This window comes from Somniosus microcephalus, chromosome 15 (genome assembly GCF_052327205.1).
Source record: "Somniosus microcephalus isolate GS21.2 chromosome 15, FLI_Smic_1.0, whole genome shotgun sequence".
NCBI classification, from domain to species: domain Eukaryota; kingdom Metazoa; phylum Chordata; class Chondrichthyes; order Squaliformes; family Somniosidae; genus Somniosus; species Somniosus microcephalus.
Genome location: NC_141001.1, coordinates 55,997,494 through 56,017,811, shown reverse-complemented (window position 1 = coordinate 56,017,811; position 20,318 = coordinate 55,997,494). Strand labels below are relative to the sequence as shown.

Below are 20,318 nucleotides of genomic sequence, written 5' to 3'. Positions count from 1 at the left end.
CTCTTGGCTGCTGTATACTGTAATACCGGTGGTGACCACACCGGTATATAAACATTGTGTAGTGATTTGCTGGGCAGTTCAGCCCTGACCTCCGAATAGTAAAGCCCTGTTAAAGTTATTCTTGTTGTCTGTGTCCAGTGATTTATAATAAACATAACTGGGACACACAGACTCAACAGTGGCCAACTTCATTAGCACACTTGTGGACCCAACCATGATGCACTGTCTGATGGCCGTTGTCTCAGCTTCCATTGCAGGACAAGCAGAAACCACCCAACGTCTGGGTGCTGCAGTGGACATGCAAGCTCAGACTGCTCTCATGCAGGCTCAGCCATCATGGCTGCATATACCTAGAGTCATAGTCATACAGTCATAGAGTTTTACAGCACAAAAAGAGGCCCTTCAGCCCATCTTGTCCACGCCGGCCATCAAGCCCTGTCTATTCTAATCCCATTTTCCAGCACTTGGTCTGTAGCCTTGTCTGCTATGGCGTTTCAAGTGCTCATCTAAATGCTTCTTGAATGTTGTGAGGGTTCCTGCCTCTACCACGCTTTCAGGCAGTGAGTTCCAGATTCCACCCACCCTCTGGGTGAGAATGTTTTTCCTCAAATCCCCTCTAAACCTCCTGCCCCTTACCTTGAAACTATGCTCCCTGATTATTGACCCCTCTACTAAGGGGAAAAGTTCCTTTCTATCTATCCTATCTATGCCCTTCATAATTTTGTACACCTCAATCAGGTCCCCCTTCAGCCTTCTCTGCTCTAAGGAAAACAACCCCAGCCTGTCCAGTCTCTCTTCATAGCTGAAGCGCTCCAGCCCAGGTAACATCCTGGTGAATCTCCTCTGCACCCTCTCCAATGTAATCACATCCTTCCTATATAGTGTGGTGACCAGAACTGCACACAGTATTCCAGCTGTGGCCTAACTAGTGTTTTGCACAGCTCCATCATAACCTCCCTGCTCTTATATTCTATGCCTCGGCTAATGAAGGGAAGTATCCCATATGCCTTTTTAGCCACCTTATCTACCTGTCCTGCTGCCTTCAGGGATCTATGTACATGCACACTAAGGTCTCTCTGATCCTCTGTCCTTCCTAGGGCCCTACCATTCATTGTGTATTCCCTTGCCTTGTTAGTCCTACCAAAATGCATCACCTCACATTTTTCAGGGCTAAATTCCATTTGCCACTGTTCTGCCCATCTGACCAACCCATCTATATCGTCCTGTAGCCTGAGGCTTCCCTCCTCGCTATTTACCACTCCACCAATTTTTGTGTCATCTGCAAACTTACTGATCATACCTCCTACATTCACATCTAAATCATTAATGTACACTATAAACAGCAAAGGACCCAGCACCGATCCCTGCGGTACACCACTGGACACAGGCTTCCAGTCACAAAAACAACCTTCGACCATCACCCTCTGCCTCCTGCCACTAAGCCAATTTTGGATCCAATGTGCCAAATTGCCCTGGATCCCATAGGCTCTTACCTTCTTGACCAGTCTCCCATGCGGGACTTTGTTAAAAGCCTTACTGAAGTCCATGTAGACTATATCAACTGCACTATCCTCATCCACACACCTAGTCACCCCCTCAAAAAATTCAATCAAATTGGTTAGACATGATCTCCCCCTGACAAAGCCATGCTGACTATCCTTGATTAAACCTTGCCTCTCCAAGTGGAGACCAATTCTGTCCCTCAGAATTTTTTCCAATAATGTCCCTATCACTGATGTTGGGCTCACTGGCCTGTAATTCCCTGGTTTATCCCTACTACCCTTCTTGAATAATGGTACTACATTGGTTGTCCTCCAGTCCTCTGACACCTCCCCTGTGGCCAGAGAGGTTCTGAAAATTTGTGAAAAAGCCCCTGCAATCTCCTCCCTTGCCTCACACAGCAGCCTGGGAGACATCTCGTCTGGGCCTGGGGATTTATCCACTTTGAAGCCCGCTAAAACCACTAGTACCTCCTCCCTCTCAATACTAATTTGTTCAAGTATATCACAATCCTCCTGCCTGATTTCTATGCCTACATCGTTCTTCTCCAGTGAACACAGATGCAAAATATTCATTTAAAACCTCACCTACATCTTCCTGCTCTACACACAGATTGCCACTTTGGTCCCTAATGGGCCCTACTCTTTCCCTGGTTTTCCTCTTGCCCTTAATATACTTATAAAACACCTTGGGATTTTCCTTTATTTTGCCCGCCAGTGTTTTTTCATGCCCCCTCTTCGCTCTACTAATTTCTTTTTTTAAGTACCCCCCTGCACTTTCTATACTCCTCTAGAGCTTCCACTGTTTTTAGTCCTTTGCATCTGCCAAAAGCATCCTTTTTTTCCTAATCCATTCTTGTATATCCCTTGACATCCAGGGTTCCCTGAACTTGTTGGTCCCACCCTTGACCTTTACGGGAACATGTTGGCACTGTACTCTCTCTATTTCCTTTCTGAAAGACTCCCACTGCTCTGATGTGGATTTTCCTACAAGTAGCTGATCCCAGTCCACTTTGGCTAGATCCTGCCGTATCATATTAAAATCGGCCTTCCCCCAATTTAGAACCTTTATTTCTGGTCCATCTTTGCCCATTTCCATGACTACCTTAAATCTCACCGAATTATGGTCACTGTCACCAAAATGCTCTCCTACTGACACTTCTATCACTTGACCGGCTACATTCCCTAGAATTAGGTCCAGTACCACCCCCTCTCTTGTAGGGCTTTCTACATGCTGGCTCAAAAAGCTCTCCTGGATGCACTTTAAGAATTCCGCACCCTCTAAGCCTTTCACACTCTGACTATCCCAGTTAATATTGGGGAAGTTGAAATCCCCTACTATTATTACACTATTATTTCTACACTTCTCTGAGATTTGCCTACATATCTGTTTCTCAATCACCCCCTGACTGTTTGGGGGCCTATAGTACATGCCCAGCAAAGTGCTTGCCCCTTTTTGTTTTTAAGTTCTACCCATATGGCCTCATTAGAGGAATCTGCTAAGATATCATCCCTCCTTACAGCAGCAATTGACTCCTTGATTAATATTGAGACACCCCCCTCCTCTTTTACTCCCCCCTCTGTCTCGCCTGAAGATTCTATACCCCGGAATATTGAGCTGCCAGTCCTGCCCATCCCTCAACCATGTCTCTGTGATAGCAACAATATCATACTCCCATGTGTTCATCAACACCTTCAATTCATCTCTTACTCGCAAGACTCCTTGCATTAAAATAAATGCCATCCAGCCTTACCATACTCCCTTGTGCCGTTGCATATTTGCTCTGCCTTCCAGGCTGACTTGTTTTTTCCTCTATATTTGATTGTGCATCACCCTCTACTACTATAGCTCCACTCTGTATCCCATCCCCCTGCCAAGTTAGTTTAAACCCCCCCAACAGTACTAGCAAACCTCCCCGCAAGGATGTTGGTCCCATGCCGGTTCAGGTGCAACCAGTCCGACTTGTACAAGTCCCACCTTCCCCAGAAGCAGACCCAATGATCCAGGAAACTAAAGCCCTCCCTCCTGCACCAACTCTTTAGCCACGCATTCATCTGCTCTATCCTCCTATTCCTATACTCACTAGCACGTGGCACCGGGAGTAATCCAGAGATTACAACCTTTGAGGTCCTGCTTTTTAATCTGCTACCTAGCTCCCTAAATTCTTGTTGCAGGACCTCATCCCTCTTTCTACCTATGTCGTTGGTACCAATGTGAACCACGACCTCTGACTGTTCGCCCTCCCCCTTCAGAATGCCCTGCAGCTGTTCAGTGACATCCTTGACCCTGGCACCAGGGAGGCAACATACCATCCTGGAGTCACGTCTGCAGCCACAGAAACGTCTATCTGTTCCCCTTACGATAGAATCCCCTATCACTATTGCTCTCCCACTCTTTTTCCTCCCCTCCTGTGCAGCTGAGCCACTCGTAGTGCCATGGACTTGGCTCTTGCTGCATTCCCCTGAGAAACCATCTCCCCCAGCAGTATCCAAAATGGAAAATCTGTTGGAGAGGGAGATGGGCCCAGGGGACTCCTGCACTACCTTCCTAGTTGTTTTACTCTGTCTGGCGGTCACCCATTCCCTGTCTGCCTGTGCACTCTTTACCTGCGGTGTGACCACCTCGTTAAACGTGCTATCCATGAAGATCTCAGCTTTGCGGATGCTCCACAGTGACTCCAGCCGCAGCTCTAACTCTGAAACGCGGATTTCGAGTAGCTGCAGCTGGAGACACTTCCTGCACGTGTTAGCCCTGGACACCAAAAGTGTCCCTGACTTCCCACATAGCACAGGAGGAGCACTCCACGCTGCCGAGCTGCCCTGCTATGTCCTACCCTGAATTTACTCCCTTTACTTCCTTAAATTAAAGAATATTAAATACAATATGTTCAAAGTGGCTTGCAGGGTGTCACAGCAGTCCAGCAATCTGTCCTCCAACAGATTATTAGGATTGCTGAGGCGCCACCCCGGGGAGTGGCAGTAGTTCCGTGGAGCACCAACCTGGCAGCATTCATCCTCCCACTACTGGCACTCCACCAGTGCCCTCGTTGTTGCCGGTCAGCCAGCCAGCCATACTGCTGCTGCCTATGCCGAGATAGTGCAGTCCGAAGCTGGGCCTTCTGGGCCCAGAACTGCTCAAGGTTGTCCGCCATGGCCATCTGTAGTCACGCCCACTGCAAGTCAGCAGCTTTCCACCAGCCCTGATGCAACCACTGGAGTAGCACTGCGCAGGAGCACTAGGACAGGCAAAGGCACATAGTACACAGGCACTGAGGGAATGCACAAGGTCAATTATTTGGCATTTGTTTGCAATATGGCATGGTTTGATTTATAAATTTGGTTTGGAATGTTTATTTTGTGTTGGCTTTTATTTTTGCATTGTGGCCAAGCAGATTGTATGATGATCAGTAACAGAGGGAAGGTAAGGTGTGGAACTGTTGGTGAATGGCGAAGTGGGGTTGTGTTTACTGGTATCGCAGTCAGATGAATTATTCACAGGCAGCCCAGTCAAAAAGGAGCTGTCTAGGTTGCCTTCTCCCTTCCTCCTCCTCCTGCTTCTCAGCTGCTCACCGTATAGCTGGTGATATGGGCTGTGCCCTCATGATGGCGAGGTTGTGCAGCATGCAACAAACCACGACAAATTTTGAGACCTGCTCTGCCGAGTATTGCAGGGCTCCTCCAGAGTGGTCCAGGCAGCAAAAGTGTTGTTTCAGCATGCAACGGTCTGCTCTATGACATTTCGTGTGGCAGCATGGCTTTCATTTTATGCATACTGTCCACTTGTGCGTAGGTTGTGCACCCGGAGTCATTAGACATGTCGTCAACAGATAGCCCTTGTCGCCCAGTAGCCAACCTTTGGTTTGTTGTGGTGGCTCAAATGCAGATGACACAGCAGACCGCTACAGAACGATATTATCATGACTGCCGCTAAGATACCGGGCATTGACCTGCATGATTTGCTGCACATGGTCGCATACCAGCTGGACGTTGAGGGAGTGGAATCCCTTTCAGTTGCGGTATATCTCAGAATTGTGGACGGCGTGCTGTGGACGGCGTTTTGGAGCCAAAGCGGCATTCATAGCACCGAAATAGCAGGCACTAAGCAGCCGAATTTTACAGCCATTGACTTTAATAACTTCTTTAAAAGAAACAGAGAATCAACAGTGTTAATGCATAAATCTAAAAGCACCAAATGCAATGGAGTTGGCCAGTAATTAAATTGGTTCATATCATCTCAGAAAGACTTATTGAATTGTTTTATACTGTGTAAAATCGGACCTGTAAGTAAAAGGATTGATTGGATAGATTGACCAGCAATAGACTGCCCAAGCTTTTTGGTTACCCCTCCTGATATCTGCTTCTTTGGCTCGGCATTTATTTTTCTATGATTACGCCTCTATGAAGTGCCTTGCAACATTTTTCTATGTTGGCATCTGATTGATGAATAAAGCCACTGTTAGTCTAGATAAAGTAATTGTCAGTCTAGATAAATTTCACCACAATAATGCAGTAACAGCTTTGAAGCATACTCTGGTCCAGGTTTAAATGTCCTGAATGGCATGATAATAGCATTTGCATATATCATTGTAAATAGGTAGTTTGTACATTATATGTAATTGTTATTAACATGTAGTAATAGTGCATGCAATTCAGGATATTTAAAATCTGTCCGTTATAGGCAGGAAGATATTTATAAGCAAACATTCCTCAGAGGTCAAATACTCATTTGTATTGCTTAGGCATGTTATAGGAACATTGGTGATTGTGCTACGTACAAACCTATAAATCATCTCAGGGGCTGCAAACATGCATATACCTCACCCAAGATGGTCCAATTTATTTTATGTACAATAAATATATTATTTTATTCACAATGGAGTGGTGTTCTCATTGATTTCTAACCCCAACAGTTTACAATTTCCACTGCTTCCAGTAGCGCCAAAGTAAAAGTAGTTTTAGACATACTAGCTTTTATCAGATAAGAGAGCTAATAGCAAATCTCTATTTCTGTTCATGTGACTCACTCACCTCTAAGCCCACCTCTGCAGATACAGACCCTGGTTTCACATTGCTGATAAAGATCCCTGGTTTCTGGGTTGGGCCACTGGAAATGCTATATTAGCAGCGAGAGAGAGAGAGAGAGTACAGTGTAAAAGATCCACAAAGTAAATAAAGTAAGGCCTTCAATAATTAATGGTAAAGGTGAAAAGTACAACCTAAATAGGAAAGCTTTATTTCTTTTTTTTGAAAAATTGACAAAAGAAATGTCTTACCTACATCCCATGCCTTTTATGCCAACTAAACTGATAAAGACCTTCTTTTCCTTTATTTCTTTGCTTCCCAGTGAAGCCAAGCCAGCTACACTGATCTTCCCATCCTACAACAAACAAGATTGGGAACAAACTCTAATTAAAAAACAAATTTCAGACTTTGATCAGATCCACATTCATGATATTGGTGTAAATAAGATATACTAGGGCTGAGAACTTCACTTTCAACATGCATTCCTTTGGAGTTGGTAGAAGTTTCTAAATATGGCTGGGGTTTCTCATCAATGGTATTCTCGAGATATTTAAAATGTCTTGTTGTTTTATAGTGCATGGGAGAGAGAGCTCACATAAAATGCTATCAAAGACTGCATTTTCAAATTTTTTTAAAAGTCCTGCAAATGTTACTAACAAACTTCACACAAGAGCATAAAGACCGTAAAGGGGAAATTAATAAAATGAAATCACTCAAGGACTATAGTGACATGTGCTACGTTTCCACCATCAGTGTCAGCTATGGTTATATAGAATGCCAACCAGCATGCATAAACTATTTTACAATGTAGCATTCGGTCTTTTCTTTGCATTTAAGCAAGTCCCCAAAGCGACCAGGAACAGAGCCCTGATTTATAGTAAAATAATTAAAATATCATTGAGTGCGTAATAAATATATCTACGTGGTCACAGAAATCACAGAAATCACAGAAACCACACAGTGCAGATAGAGGCCATTTCGGCCCATCGAGCCTGCACCGACACATATCCCACCCGATCCCCGTTATCCCTACACCAACACATATCCCACCCTATCCCCGTAACCCCATGTATTTAATCCCGCTAACACTAAGGGTCAATTTATCATAGCCAATCAACCTAACCCGCACATCTTTGGACTGTGGGAGGAAACCGGAGCACCCGGAGTAAACCCACGCAAACACGGGGAGAATGTGCAAACTCCACACAGACAGTCGCCCGAGGCCGGATTCGAACCCGGGTCCCTGGCGCTGTGAGGCAACAGTGCTAACCACTATGCCACCGTGCTGCCCACAATATATAAATATATCTACGTGGTCTTTTTTCATTTTACAGTGGTGCCATAATTTAAAGCCTAGTTTGGAGTACACGCACAAGTAAGTTAGAATAAACAATATCAAAGATTTTTAGTTGCATTTTCAATAGAACAGCAAACAATATACCAGTGAAATTACATTAAGTGTCATCTGTACACAAAGTCTGGGCTGTGTATTCCTCTGAATTGCTGCATAATCCTAACCTTGACAAAATGCCTCTCAGTTATCTCCTCTTCCCCCTGCATGATGTTTTAAAACTGCTGGTCAGAAGCAGTCTGGATGTAAGCATTTTCTACTGTATCTCCTTTTTGTTGGCCTTCAGATACTTCTGTCATCACATTTAAAAGCCTCGTCAAACCTATCTTTTCAATCATGTTTTCTGTCATCTCTCCTAATTCTTCTGCAACTATTCGGCGTCCATTTTTTCCTCTATGCGTGCTTTCCTACATTACAATAGTGACTACATTTCAAAAGCTGCAGGGACGTCCTGAAGTCATGAAAGGCTCTATATAAATGCAAGTCTTTCTTTTTACTACATTAAAGGTGCTATACAAGTGGAAGTTGTTGATACTGTTGCTCTCCTGCAAAATAGGGAATGGTGATAGAGAAATGTGTAAAACACTCTTCAGTTCATTACGTCAATGAAAGTGGGGTGCCACCCAAAATGCCTGCTCCCACCATACCACTGTAAAGCTTGAACATATAAAAATAGTAAAAATGGATCTGAGGAGCACTGATAATTGTAAAAGCATTTCCCTTTGTAACTCTGAGGGTTATACACTGATTTAATAAAATATAAATCTCCTTTGATATCATGACAGTTACTCTGATAAAGAAGAATCCTTGTCCTTGAAAGAGAGCCACCAGGTGCATGTCAATTACTCAATCCTTTACGTCAACTCATCTCCTGCTTTAAATAGAGAGACACTTGCTCAAAAGTCATTGACTTATTTTCAAGTAGTGACCTTCAACATCTCACCACTGAAGTTACCACTGGCTCTTCCAACTTGTCAGAATGACACTCACATTTGATTACACAGGGATGGTTCTATTTTAACATATTAAAAGTGAAACTAATTTAAATTTAAAATAGAAACAAATTTGCAGACAGTTGCTAGAGAAGGGTTTGCAAGAGCTGCCAATGACCACAAATGGAAAAGGGGGGGGGGGGTGGGGAATCAATAAAATAACAATCTACAACTTACACCAGCGTCTGACACAAACTGGTCCACAAACTGCCATTTCAAAGAGTCCTCAGAAGAACTAAAGAGAAAAAAAAATGGAAATGTCATTAACATCTGCCCGCTGTGCCTTTCGAGCATAAGTCACTGTTGTCATCTTAACTCGTCAGTGGCTGAAGGAAAAGTCACTGGCCTAGAAATTCACTTGGGCGCGGGCAGCTCGCTCGCACCCAAAAGTTAGCGCTGGGCGGGGAGGCATTAGCGCACGCCGTATATTCGTCTTCTGCGCCCCAATTCGGAAGCGGGCGCTATACCAGGGTGAGCCCGCCTCCGTTTGGGGCGCTGCAACAGAATATCGGCGCGCTAGTTGCCGCAGCGCCACCCGATGTGGTGCGGCAGGCTGCGGTACTGCAGGCCTCCTCCTTCTCTTAAGGGGGAGGTGCCTGCAACGGCCGGAGCCCCGATCGCGAGTGCCGGAAAGAGCCCGGCACAACGGAGAAGTGCCGGGCTCCACGGAAACCAGCCGGCAATGTCGCGGGGGGGGGGGGGGGGGGTGGTGGAGGAGGCCGGGGAAGGAGGTGCGGGCAGGCGGCCGCCGAAAAAGCGGCCGGCCGCACCTTCAGCTTTAAAGCGCCCCACTATGGCAGCAGGACGGCCCCGTTTTCTGTTCGCTGTTTGCGCCCGCTTCGGAGGAGGCGGGCGCAAATAAATATGGGGATCGGCGCGGTTTCGGGGCATTACGGGCCACCGCGCACACCGATGACGTCATCGGTCCCGGCGCAGCGCTAACGGCTACCGCCGCCAATACCGCTGCACTCAATTTCCGCGCTACCACCCCGCCGGCGCAAAAGACCTCTTTAGGCGCTAAGTGGGCGCAAGGCCCACTGAATTTCTAGGCCACTGGGTGTGCTGTCACATCAGTGATTGAAGAGCCTAAATCATTGCTCTCCTTTCAACTTATCAGTAACTGAGAGACACAAATCACTTGTCAACTGGGTGCCTTGTCAACTTATCAGTGATTAAAAGAAGAATTTGAAAATCCAAACTGGGAAGAATCAGAGATCTGCTCCACCCAGAAATAATCTTAGTTTCAGATTTCCTCATTTCTTACCTTCAGTGTATACTGAATATACCTGGCAATCAACCACTGGTCAATTCCTTTATCAAACTGCAACAAGTATATCACAATTATGAAACTTGTTGTGGAAGCACCATCACATATCAAAGACATGAAGGACAGTGATAACTGCTGATCAAAAAAATGAAACCCCTACAAAAAGCAAAAGCAGTAAACAGAATATCAGGGAATATTTTGAAGGGTATAATCTCAGGTCTCAGATCTTATAAATATCTTAACCACAATTTTGTTGTGTCAGCAAAATCTGCTCGGAATGGCTGGCTGCCAGGGTCAAGTTAGCCCACAGCACATTGCAAGGTCAGGTCACTTGAATAAATAGTAGAAGATCCCAGCACAAGCAGTGGCTTAGAGGGACAGCTGAAAATCTGAAATTTAGAGGAATGTGACCACTTAAAGATAAGTGGCTGTGTATGAGGACAAAAACTGCCATCATGTTTCAATGTGGATTTGAAATATTTTCAACCTTTGCCAAGGCTTTGTGAGGGAAGAGATTTGGGAAGAAGTGCAAGTCAAAAATGTAATGAAAGGACACCCAATTGGAAGCAGAAAAGAGAGTCTGTGAGCAAGTGAGAGTACCATATCATCCGGTCCCATTTGATGGCTGGTAAAGTAGAGATGCTGCTGCATAAGGTGATTTCGAGGAGGATTACCCTGTTGGGTATTCCAGGGCAACCCTCCCAGAGGACACCAATCCCATACATGCCTGTCAGGAGGCAACAGCTGGTCTCAATGAACTGTACAATACACAGGTGCCATTTACAATACTTTGCACTCTTAGGAACTCCATCACCCAGGCAACATTCTGTGCCTTTTGCCAAAAGTCTCGAGCTTGGTCACTGATAGCATTCTTGCCTCCGAGTCAGATGGTTGTATGTTCAAAGTCCTACTCCAAGATATGACTATATAATCTAGGTTGGCATTTCAGGTCAGTATTAAGAAGGTGTTGCATTGTCGGAGGTGCCGTCTTTCAGATGAGACATTACACAAGACCCTTTTTTGCCTGTTTAGATTGATGCAAAATCTCCTATGGTACTATTGAAGAAGAGCAGGGCGTTTTCCTGGTGTCCTTGTCAATAGTCATCCCTCAATTAACACCACCCAAAAAAAATAACTGGTCATTTATCTTATTGCTGCTTGTGGAACCACGTTGAGGCCAAAAATGCTGCAGTGTGAGTTTATAAAACAATAGTGACTACACTGCACAATGTAATCCATTGGCTGCAAAGCAATTTGGGACTTCCTGGAGCCGTGAAAGGTACTATATAAATGCTAAATCCAAAGCACTACACATCCAACGGAGTACCTTTTGAAGTATAGTCACTGTTATATATCCAAACTTGGCAGTCAATTTGCAGGCAGCAAGTTCCCACAATCAGAAAATGAATGACCAGATAATCTGTTTTGATGGTGACGGCTGAGGGAATAACATTGGTCGGGACACCACAAAAATGCCCTACTCTTCTCCAAATTGTGCTACGGGATCTTTTACACTCACCTGAGGTGGCAAATGGGTCCTCAGTTTAACATCTCATCTGAAAAACAGCAACTCCAACAATGACCTGAAGTGCCAGCCCAGATTACGCACTCAAATCCATAAACGTGTTTGAACCCACAACTTTCTGACTCAGAGGACAGTGTGGTAGCAACTGAGCCAAGCTATAAAAAAATCTCTTAAAGATCAATCATGGAATAATTCATAAATTTTACAAGCACAAATTGGCAACAACATCTGCTGACGGAAGAAGGCCCATCAGAATTAATCAAATGACACTTGTGGCCAACAAGTTCTAATCCAAAAGCCCCAGTTTAACAGAGAAAACAAAGTGGTTGCTTTTATGTGTTACATATATATACACAATAGTTTCTTCATATTATCCAAGCAGTTACATTTAGTCTAGTTTTGTAATGCTCCTGTGAAGTGCCTTGGGACGTTTTGTTACATTAAAGGTGCTATATAAATATAAAGTTGTTGTTGTTGATAAGCTGGGGTAGCCGTTTATGTGAAATAAAAACAGAAAATGCTCGAAATACTCAGCAGGTCAGGCAGCATCTGTGGAGACAGAAACAGAGTTAACGGCTGGAATTTTCGTGCTTCCGTGCATGCGGGATTGGAGGCGGGTCGGGAGTAAAAGTGGAAATAAATCGGAGGGCATCGGGAACCCGCCGTCATCCCGCCTCCTCCCCCCAAACTCGGGCACGTTTGCCAGTACGGCAGCAACCCCAACGGCAGATGCAGGCGTCCTAATTTAGATCATTATTACATTGTGGTCAGACCCTTAACTGTTTTTTTAACCAGACCTTTTGAATTTCACTGCATGACCACGGGAATCACGCAGCTCGGGAACCACGCCTGTCAAGCTGAGGCGGAAGTTCAGTGGCCATTGATCGAGATCATTAATGTAGAGCATGGAGAGCACAATAAATACTGCCACCTGACACCTGCTTACTTTCCCAAGGGAAATGTTCTTACTGAGTGCATTTTCAGCACAGATTTAGGTGTCTAGAGTTTGCAAGTCTCTCACCTCATTGCTACTACCTATCACACCATTGACAGATTGCTTCTCTGATCTCTGCTTGACTGCCATCTATTACATCAGCATGGGTGCCGTTTATACTGTCTCACCTTGGTCCTCAGAATCAGACCATGATGAGCTCCAACACCAGCAGCAGCAATAACACCACCAACCTTCTCCTCAATGACCTGATGCGCCACAGAACAGAGGGCATCAGCGCAGGGCTGCACCGTGCCAGAGGCGATACCCCCAACACAGGCAGAGGTTGAGCTTCCTCAACATGACTGAGCAGCAGTGTCAAAGGAGGCACAGGCTATCGCACCAGGTCATCGCAAACATTTGCATCTTGCTGGAGCAAGACCTGCAGCCCAGAGGGCCTGGTGGACACGCCTTACCAGTGGCTGTCAATGACACCAGCACCCTCAACTTCTTTGCCTCAGGCTCCTTCCAGGTATCTACAGCAGACACTTGCGAAATCTCGCAGTCGGCCAACCATTAATGCATCACACAGATCACCGATGCCCTGTTTGACAAGTCAGCCAATTATATCAACTTTGCCACTGATGACACCAGTGTTACTGAGCAGGTTTTGCAGCTCTGGCTGGCTTCCCATGGGTGCAGGGCATCATCGACTGCACACATGTAGCCATCATCACCCAGGAGTGTTCGTCAACTGCAAGGACTTCCACTCCCTCAGTGTGCTGCTGGTCTGCAATCATAGGAAGATCATCTTGCATGTGTGTGCAAAATTCCCCGGCAGCTGCCATGACTCTTTCGTGCTGCGCCAGTCCACCCTCCCTCAGCTCTTTGCACCTCCAAACAGACTTTCCGGCTGGCTACTTGGAGACAAGGGCTATCCACTGAAGACGTGGCTCATGACACCCTTGAGGGGGCCAAGTACTGTTGCCGAGGAGAGATATAATGAAAGCCACATGTCCATCTGTCTCACCGTTTACTCCAACTCACTAAGCCACTTCCAAAGTAGCAGACAAAATTGGGCATGACCGGAAAGTGGTAAAAATAAATAGTTTTATATGTGACATAACAGTAACAGAACCTTAACAGAAACGCTTCTTTAAGCACCCATGTGCTTACCCTTGTGCATCTACTTCTGTGTTATCTTTCACCAATGTGTGCTTTTGCGAGGTGCAACCCGCTTGTTCACTTCCCTGCTGCCTCTGCGTAGACAATTTTGGCGGACATCCTCTGAGTTTTTGAGCTTCTGATGATCCCGCCAAAATCTGCTCCTCCTGCGACTGTGCAGGGGCAAACTCGACCATCATGTGCCAAGGAGGCTTCTGGGGCTCTGACTGAGAGGGAGGCAACAGGGGCGAAGTATGAACGCTTTGAGAGGAGCCCCCACTTCCATGTTCTCTCTCACCATCATCTATCTCATGGGGCACCAGCACTTCCCTGCTAGCAAGGAGCTGGAGAGCATCTTGCTGCACAGCAGTGGGGCCATGAGGATCCAAATCTACGTTTACATCCCTCCTAGAGAGGAGGTCTATGAGCCTTTGCCATCTGTTCTCCATAGATAGCATGTGCTCATGTGGGTGGCGCAATAGCTGCTCCATGTAGGTGGCCATCCTATCCATGGAAGAGCTCTAGTCGCCATTGCCTGCAACACGGTGGTGCTCAAGTTGGAGATGGACTCCTCCATTCTCTGCACATTTGCAGACATCGCGCTCACAAAACCTGTCAGAATCTCCTGCACTTCTTCCTGTACCTCCAGGATCGCCCTCTTTCTCAACGGCCCCAAGGCTCAGCATCTGCATGCAGCTGAGCAGAGCTGGGAGTGTCCTGCGCCCTCCAGTGAGGAGTCTCCACTGCGGTCCCTGTCTCCCATATCTGCTCTTGCTCACTTGTGAGTTGTGAGACACAAGGTGACACCACTACTCTATCTCGTGTGGCACCCACCAAGGTATGTGTAACTGCGCTGGGTGCGCTTATGTCTGGTGACGCTGCACCCTCAGAGGCTGGAGGCTTCTCTGAGGAGTCATCTTCCTCTTCCGCCTGGACAGTGGGGTTGCTCTGTGAGAGAGTAAAGAGATGATTTAGAAATGTAATATCAAGAATGGTTAACGATACAATTATGCACATGATGAACATTCACTGGCTGCTGACATCAGTCCCCATATGAGTGACTGCTGTATGCCATGTGGCTGTATGAGATGTAATTCTGTCACCAGGTTGCTGAGATGTCCCCCTCTCTCCATCTCCCACTGCCAGCTGCTCTGCAACTCCTGAGACTTCCAGGGTGACCTCCAATGTGGCGAATGATGGAGGCCACCTCCGGTTCTCTCCCTCTCCCTCTTATTGTGGGCTCTCTTCTCCTGCAAGGAGGAAAGCAAGAGAAGTTTGAGTGAGAGCGATGGCATGAGTGTAAGGAATGTGTGGGTTACATCTTTAGAGGTTGACTATGAGGGAGTAGGGTGCTAATGCCAAAGTGCCAATGCAAAGCGGGCTCCTTGTGTGTTGTCAGTTGGTATGATTGCATTAGGGTGAGGGCGAGTGTGAAGGGTGGTTTGTCAGATGGGGTTGTGAGTATGTAGATAGAGAGAGAGGGATGGGTGGAGGTGCAAGGTATGTTGGTGTGAGTAAGGATGTGCAGGAGCAGGGTTGGGAGGGAAGAATGATGGGGATGTGATGACAGGCACAGCAGGATGGAGTTGAGTGTGGTTTTGCACTCACCTTTCCTGGTCTCATGAGATCATTGAAGCGCTTCCGGCACTGCTCCCAGGTCCTCCTCAGCACATCCCTGCTGTTGACCTCCTCTGCTATCTCCAGCCAGGCTCTTTTAGTCTCCTGGGGAGGTCTCTTCCGCCCATCAGCAGGGTAGAGGACCTCCCTGCGTGCTCTGACTCCCTCCACAAAAATATGTAGGGAGTCATCCGAAAACCTGGGTACAGCCCTGTGTCTCTGTGAAGCCATGTGTGCAAGGCTGAGCAGCAAGCAAATGCTGAAATGTACTGCCTGCACACTCCTAGATGAACCTTCAAATGCAATCTGTCCAAGGCTGGAAATGAGTCATCGATGCGGTCATCAGACCCAGACCATTTAATAGGCCCGGGAAACCTGCAGGCCTGCCTTAATAGGCACCATTAAGGGAAAGTCATTCTGAGGAGTGGGATAAAAAGAACAGGATCCTGACCCACCACGCCGACCGCCCACTCTCGATCCGCCCAGGTAATGAAAATTCCAGCCAACGTTTCAGGTCAATGACCTTTCGTCAGAACTGGAAGAAGTATTTCCAGCATTTTCTGTTTTTATTTCACATTTCTAGCATCTGCAGTATTTTGCTTTTTTATTAGTTGCTTATGTGACTATTCAGTGCAGCAAACCAATGTAAATATCTATCTGCTGTGCACTGATATTCAACAGACATTTTCTGATTATTAGCTTTGAAAAAAATAAGTACCCTCTCACCTTTTGACAGGAATCATTCCAACATCTGAAAAAACAAAGACATGATCAGCAATTCCTAAACTGTCACCAGTAAAAAGTTCCTAGGTACTTAGAAGGAAATATTAGAACTGATGGCATACTCCAATTCATAGATATATTTTACCTAATATGCTTTCCCTAGCCTTCTTTTGTTTTTCAGCAACAGATAGGCAGAGAATGCTGTTAGAACTACAATACCCATACAACAAATAAGAGGGCTCTATTGGAAGTACCGGATCTGCAGTTTTAACAGTTGCTCCTGCAGTTTCCTTTCTGTGGGAAATTGCATGGCTTCCATTTAGCAACTGCACAGGGGCACACTTGAAATCAAGTATCCAACATGTGACTAACTGATTCCACATCCCACCACTCTCAGAATATTCCTGAGTGACAATAAGGAAGGTTGGCATAATCTCTCAACAAATATGACCTACCAAATTTAAAAAATAATTTCAGCAAAATGGTGCACTGTCAATTTATCAGCTTTGTATAGGATTTGTAATTGCAAACTTATCAGGAGCTGATATTTAAATGTTGGATATCCAGGTACACATCATACAAACAATACAAGACCTGATTTTATGCTATGCAGTAAATGAATCAGCCAGATTATAAAAGTTTACACACTTACGTCTGACTTTCAGAGAGACAGTCTTTTTGGTGCGGATAAGGTTTATCACCTCCTCGTGGGTGCAAGATACTATTGAGTAGCCATTTATCCGAACAATCTCATCGCCAAGCTGAAAAATATATTAAAAAGAAATCTGAGTACCAGCTCAGAACAAAACTCATTGTTTTTATACACAATATCTCAGCTGTTTGAGTCCCTGGTCCAAATTCCGTAATTCTAAGAAATAACTTATTTTTCTTGCAGGTATTTGGGTCACTCTTCAGTATAATTCATTTGACTATATCCATCTTTGTTTTGCCATTTTCACACTTTCTAAGAAGTTTCTATTTTTCCTGCTCTCCCAGTTGCTCAGATGATTGTACCTGAGCCACAGACAAGGAAGGTTCCAGGTTCCATCACTGTCTTTTCTCATTCTAATTTGATTTTTTTTTAAATAAGTAAGTTGTATTTTGAAAGCAAAAATGCTTCTTTGAGGAAAAGATAGGAGGGGAGGGGAAAAGGAAAATCAGGTTGAGGGTGAGGGAGCTTCTTTCTCTCTGTCATTTGGGGGAGCAAGTTGGAGATGGGGGAGTTGATGGAGAGTGAAAGTGGAGCAAGATGTTGGTAGAATAGAACGGATGAGTAGGTAGTTCAAAGGGACAGAACTAGGGGTAGTGATGAGGGTGAAGAGGTGGCAGCAAAGGCAGATGCTAATGAGAAGGTGAAAGGGGTAGGGTACGTGATGGGAGGGAGGGTGCGGAGGAAGAACCAGTGATTGAGGGAGAGGCTGGGAAGGGAGTTGCTGTGCGCTACATACTGTATTTCTGCAACCCCATTTCAAATACAGCTTGCAGCGAATGGTGGCTTCCACCTGGACAGAAATTTTAAAAAAGATAAAGAAGCAGTAGAGGACAAAGAGAGAAGCAAAAAGAGTCAGGGAAAGAGAAGTAGAAGTGAAGAGAAAGAGAGAGACAGAAGCAGAGGAGGAGAAGAGAGTAAGAGCAGCACAAAAACAACAGGATCAGGTAGAGAGAGAGAGAGAGAGAGAGAATAATCTTTGATGTTGTATGTGCAATACCACAGGAGAAATTATAAAATGTTTCTATTTCCTATAGTCATGCATAGGAGAACAGAAAATAAATTGAATATCAGTGTTATAAGATTATTAATTATTCCTTGTTGACGGCAAGTAATCATCACAGTGAAAACTAAAATAGTCCAAGTGTGAAATACTAGCTGATAGCTAGTAACTGGGAATGAGTTCAAATTAGAGTCATACTAGACTCTACGGCCTAGAAATTCATTGTAGCCACTTTTGGGGCGTTAAAGTCGGGCGGCCGCTAAAGTTTGCGCCCGCCGCCAAATCGAGGCCACTTCTCCGATATTCATTAGCTTTGCCCTAAGAGTTTGCTCGAGCGCTAAAACTGGCGCTGGACGCCTCTCTTTAGGCGCTAAGCCGGAGGTGCTGAGCGAGAGCGCCCAGGCCGGGCGCAGCGCAGGTGCGGCCATCTCGTGATTGACAGCAGACACCCTGGCACCGGCCAGCTCTTAAGGGGGAAGGGTCGACTTTGTCTGCTGCCACGCCCTGGATAGTGGAGCCCTCCAGCTAGGCCTGAACACTGCTGCTGGACCCAAATAGCGCCTGAAGCCATGCAGAGGGCCCGTGAACGACCGCAGCGCTTCTCAGAGCGTGATCTGAGTGTGCTGGTTGGTGGTGTGGAGAAGAGGCGCCATATTTTGTACCCGGACAATGGCAGGAAGGCGCCGGTCTGCGCCTACCGGAGAGCCTGGAGGCATGTCGCCAGCAAGGTGTCAGCCAACAGTGAGGTCCCCAGGACCGGTGTCCAATGCCGCAAAAAGTTTAATGACCTCACGCGGATTGTCAGGGTGAGTACCCTTTCCAGTGACCTCCTCATCCTTGCATGTGCACCTCACATTATGGGCAAAGGGACCTGAAAGCCCTAATGGCCAGCCCTCATCCAGCAGCTATGGAACAGGCATGAACATCAATTGCACATTCTGCACTTAACACACTGGCCAAGCTATTCCACCATGGGAGGCAGTGCACACAAGATCAGGGCGACACACTGGCCAGGCTATTCCACCATGGGAGGTCAGTGCACACAAGATCAGGGCTACACACTGTACTTAGAAGCCGTCCTTTCTCTTGCAGGCCAAGCTGGCCAATAACAAGAAGAGCCGGACTGCGACCGGGGGAGGCCGACCCCAGATCCAGCTGCTCACCGAGCTGCAACATCGCGTGGAGCGCATCATGGGTGGCCGGGTGATTGGCCCCATTGCATGTGGAGATGCCGACCCTGTTCTGGGCACCAATGGTAAGGACATCAATGTTTGGACCTCTCTCGTCCCACTTGCGCATCAGATCTACATCCCCTTTGCCACTGTCCGACCAATGCGCTGAATGCCACCACTCATGCATCCCTCGCTGACGCCCTCTCCTCACTCTAAAGCTACTCTTGTGCCTTCCTGCTTTCAGATGGTGAGGAGGAGGTCCCTGAACTTGCCAGTGACAGCCCCTCAGAGGAGGAGGAGGAGGAGGAGCAAGAGGAAGGCGGCCCATCAGGGGAACCCTCAGCCGTGGCAACCCATGCCAATGTAGGGGACACGTCTTCCCTGGAGGGGAGCGTCGCGGAAGTGTCGGAGGGGAGGGGAGCTCATGGGACCTGCGGCCTGCAGAAACGCGGGAGGGGGGTGCCAGCTCGGCGGCCTTCTCCCCAGAGGGGGGAAGGGTCGGAGGGGAGTCCAATTGCTGGGCCCAGCGGCGTCCAGCAACGCAGGAAGGGTCGGCCAGCTCGGCGGCCTTCTCCCCAGAGGGAGAGTCCGGCCTCCAGTCCGGAGAAGGTCTTCGCCGAGGAGATGGACCGCCTCGAGGACTTGTCCGCGGACTCGGAGCGCCGGCACACGGAGCTCATGGGGGTAGTGGCACGGTTGCCTGAGGCCATCGAGTCCCTCTCTCGGAGTGTCACCGACGTCGGGGCCTCACAGGCCATCAGTTTGGCGGAATTCGGGGCAGAGCAGGCAGCGAGTCGGGCGGCATTCGGGGCAGATCAGGCAGTGAGTCGGGCGGCATTCGGGGCAGATCAGGCAGCGAGTGGGCAGCTGATCAGTGGTGCCGTGCAGTCACTGGGTGCTCTGATGAGGTCACTGAACAGGTCAACACGGGCACTCACTGCTGCCACGCTCGCTGTGTCAGCCAGGCATCGCCAGGGCACCCGGCGCGCTGCAGCAGCACAGCGGTCTGTCCCTCGGCAGATTGGTGCGCATGCTGCAGTGCTGGCCCGGGCGAGTGCCAGTGTCTCAGGCGACCAGCGAGCGCCTGCCATCCGCCAGCTTGCCCCTATTCCTCCAGCCGCCACTGCCACTCCCCCAGTGGAGCTGCTGCAGCGATTGATGCTGGCCAGCCACAGCTGCAGCATTCAACAGCCGCCTGCTCAACGGCCAGACCTCGACTAGGCCGACCCCCAAGGGCATCTGCCGTCACGACATGTGCCCCTCTGGAGCCTGCTCCCAGCCTTGCAGCAGCCAATGGCCTTACTTTGAGGAGGAGCAGCAGGGCGGGCAGGGGCCACACAAAG

At 47.3% G+C, this 20,318-nt stretch overlaps 1 protein-coding gene across 1 annotated transcript in view; it reads right to left on the bottom strand.

The window, feature by feature from the left end:
- Positions 1–20,318, bottom strand: part of ush1c (Usher syndrome 1C) — a 343,726-nt gene that overhangs the window by 225,288 nt on the left and 98,120 nt on the right. The window contains exons 5-9 of the mRNA XM_086007821.1: positions 16,744–16,852; positions 16,095–16,119; positions 9,042–9,099; positions 6,773–6,876; positions 6,528–6,612 (exon numbers count right to left, since the gene is read on the bottom strand). Of these exons, the coding sequence (XP_085863947.1) occupies positions 6,528–6,612; positions 6,773–6,876; positions 9,042–9,099; positions 16,095–16,119; positions 16,744–16,852 (381 nt within the window). The remainder of the gene's footprint in view (positions 1–6,527; positions 6,613–6,772; positions 6,877–9,041; positions 9,100–16,094; positions 16,120–16,743; positions 16,853–20,318) is intronic.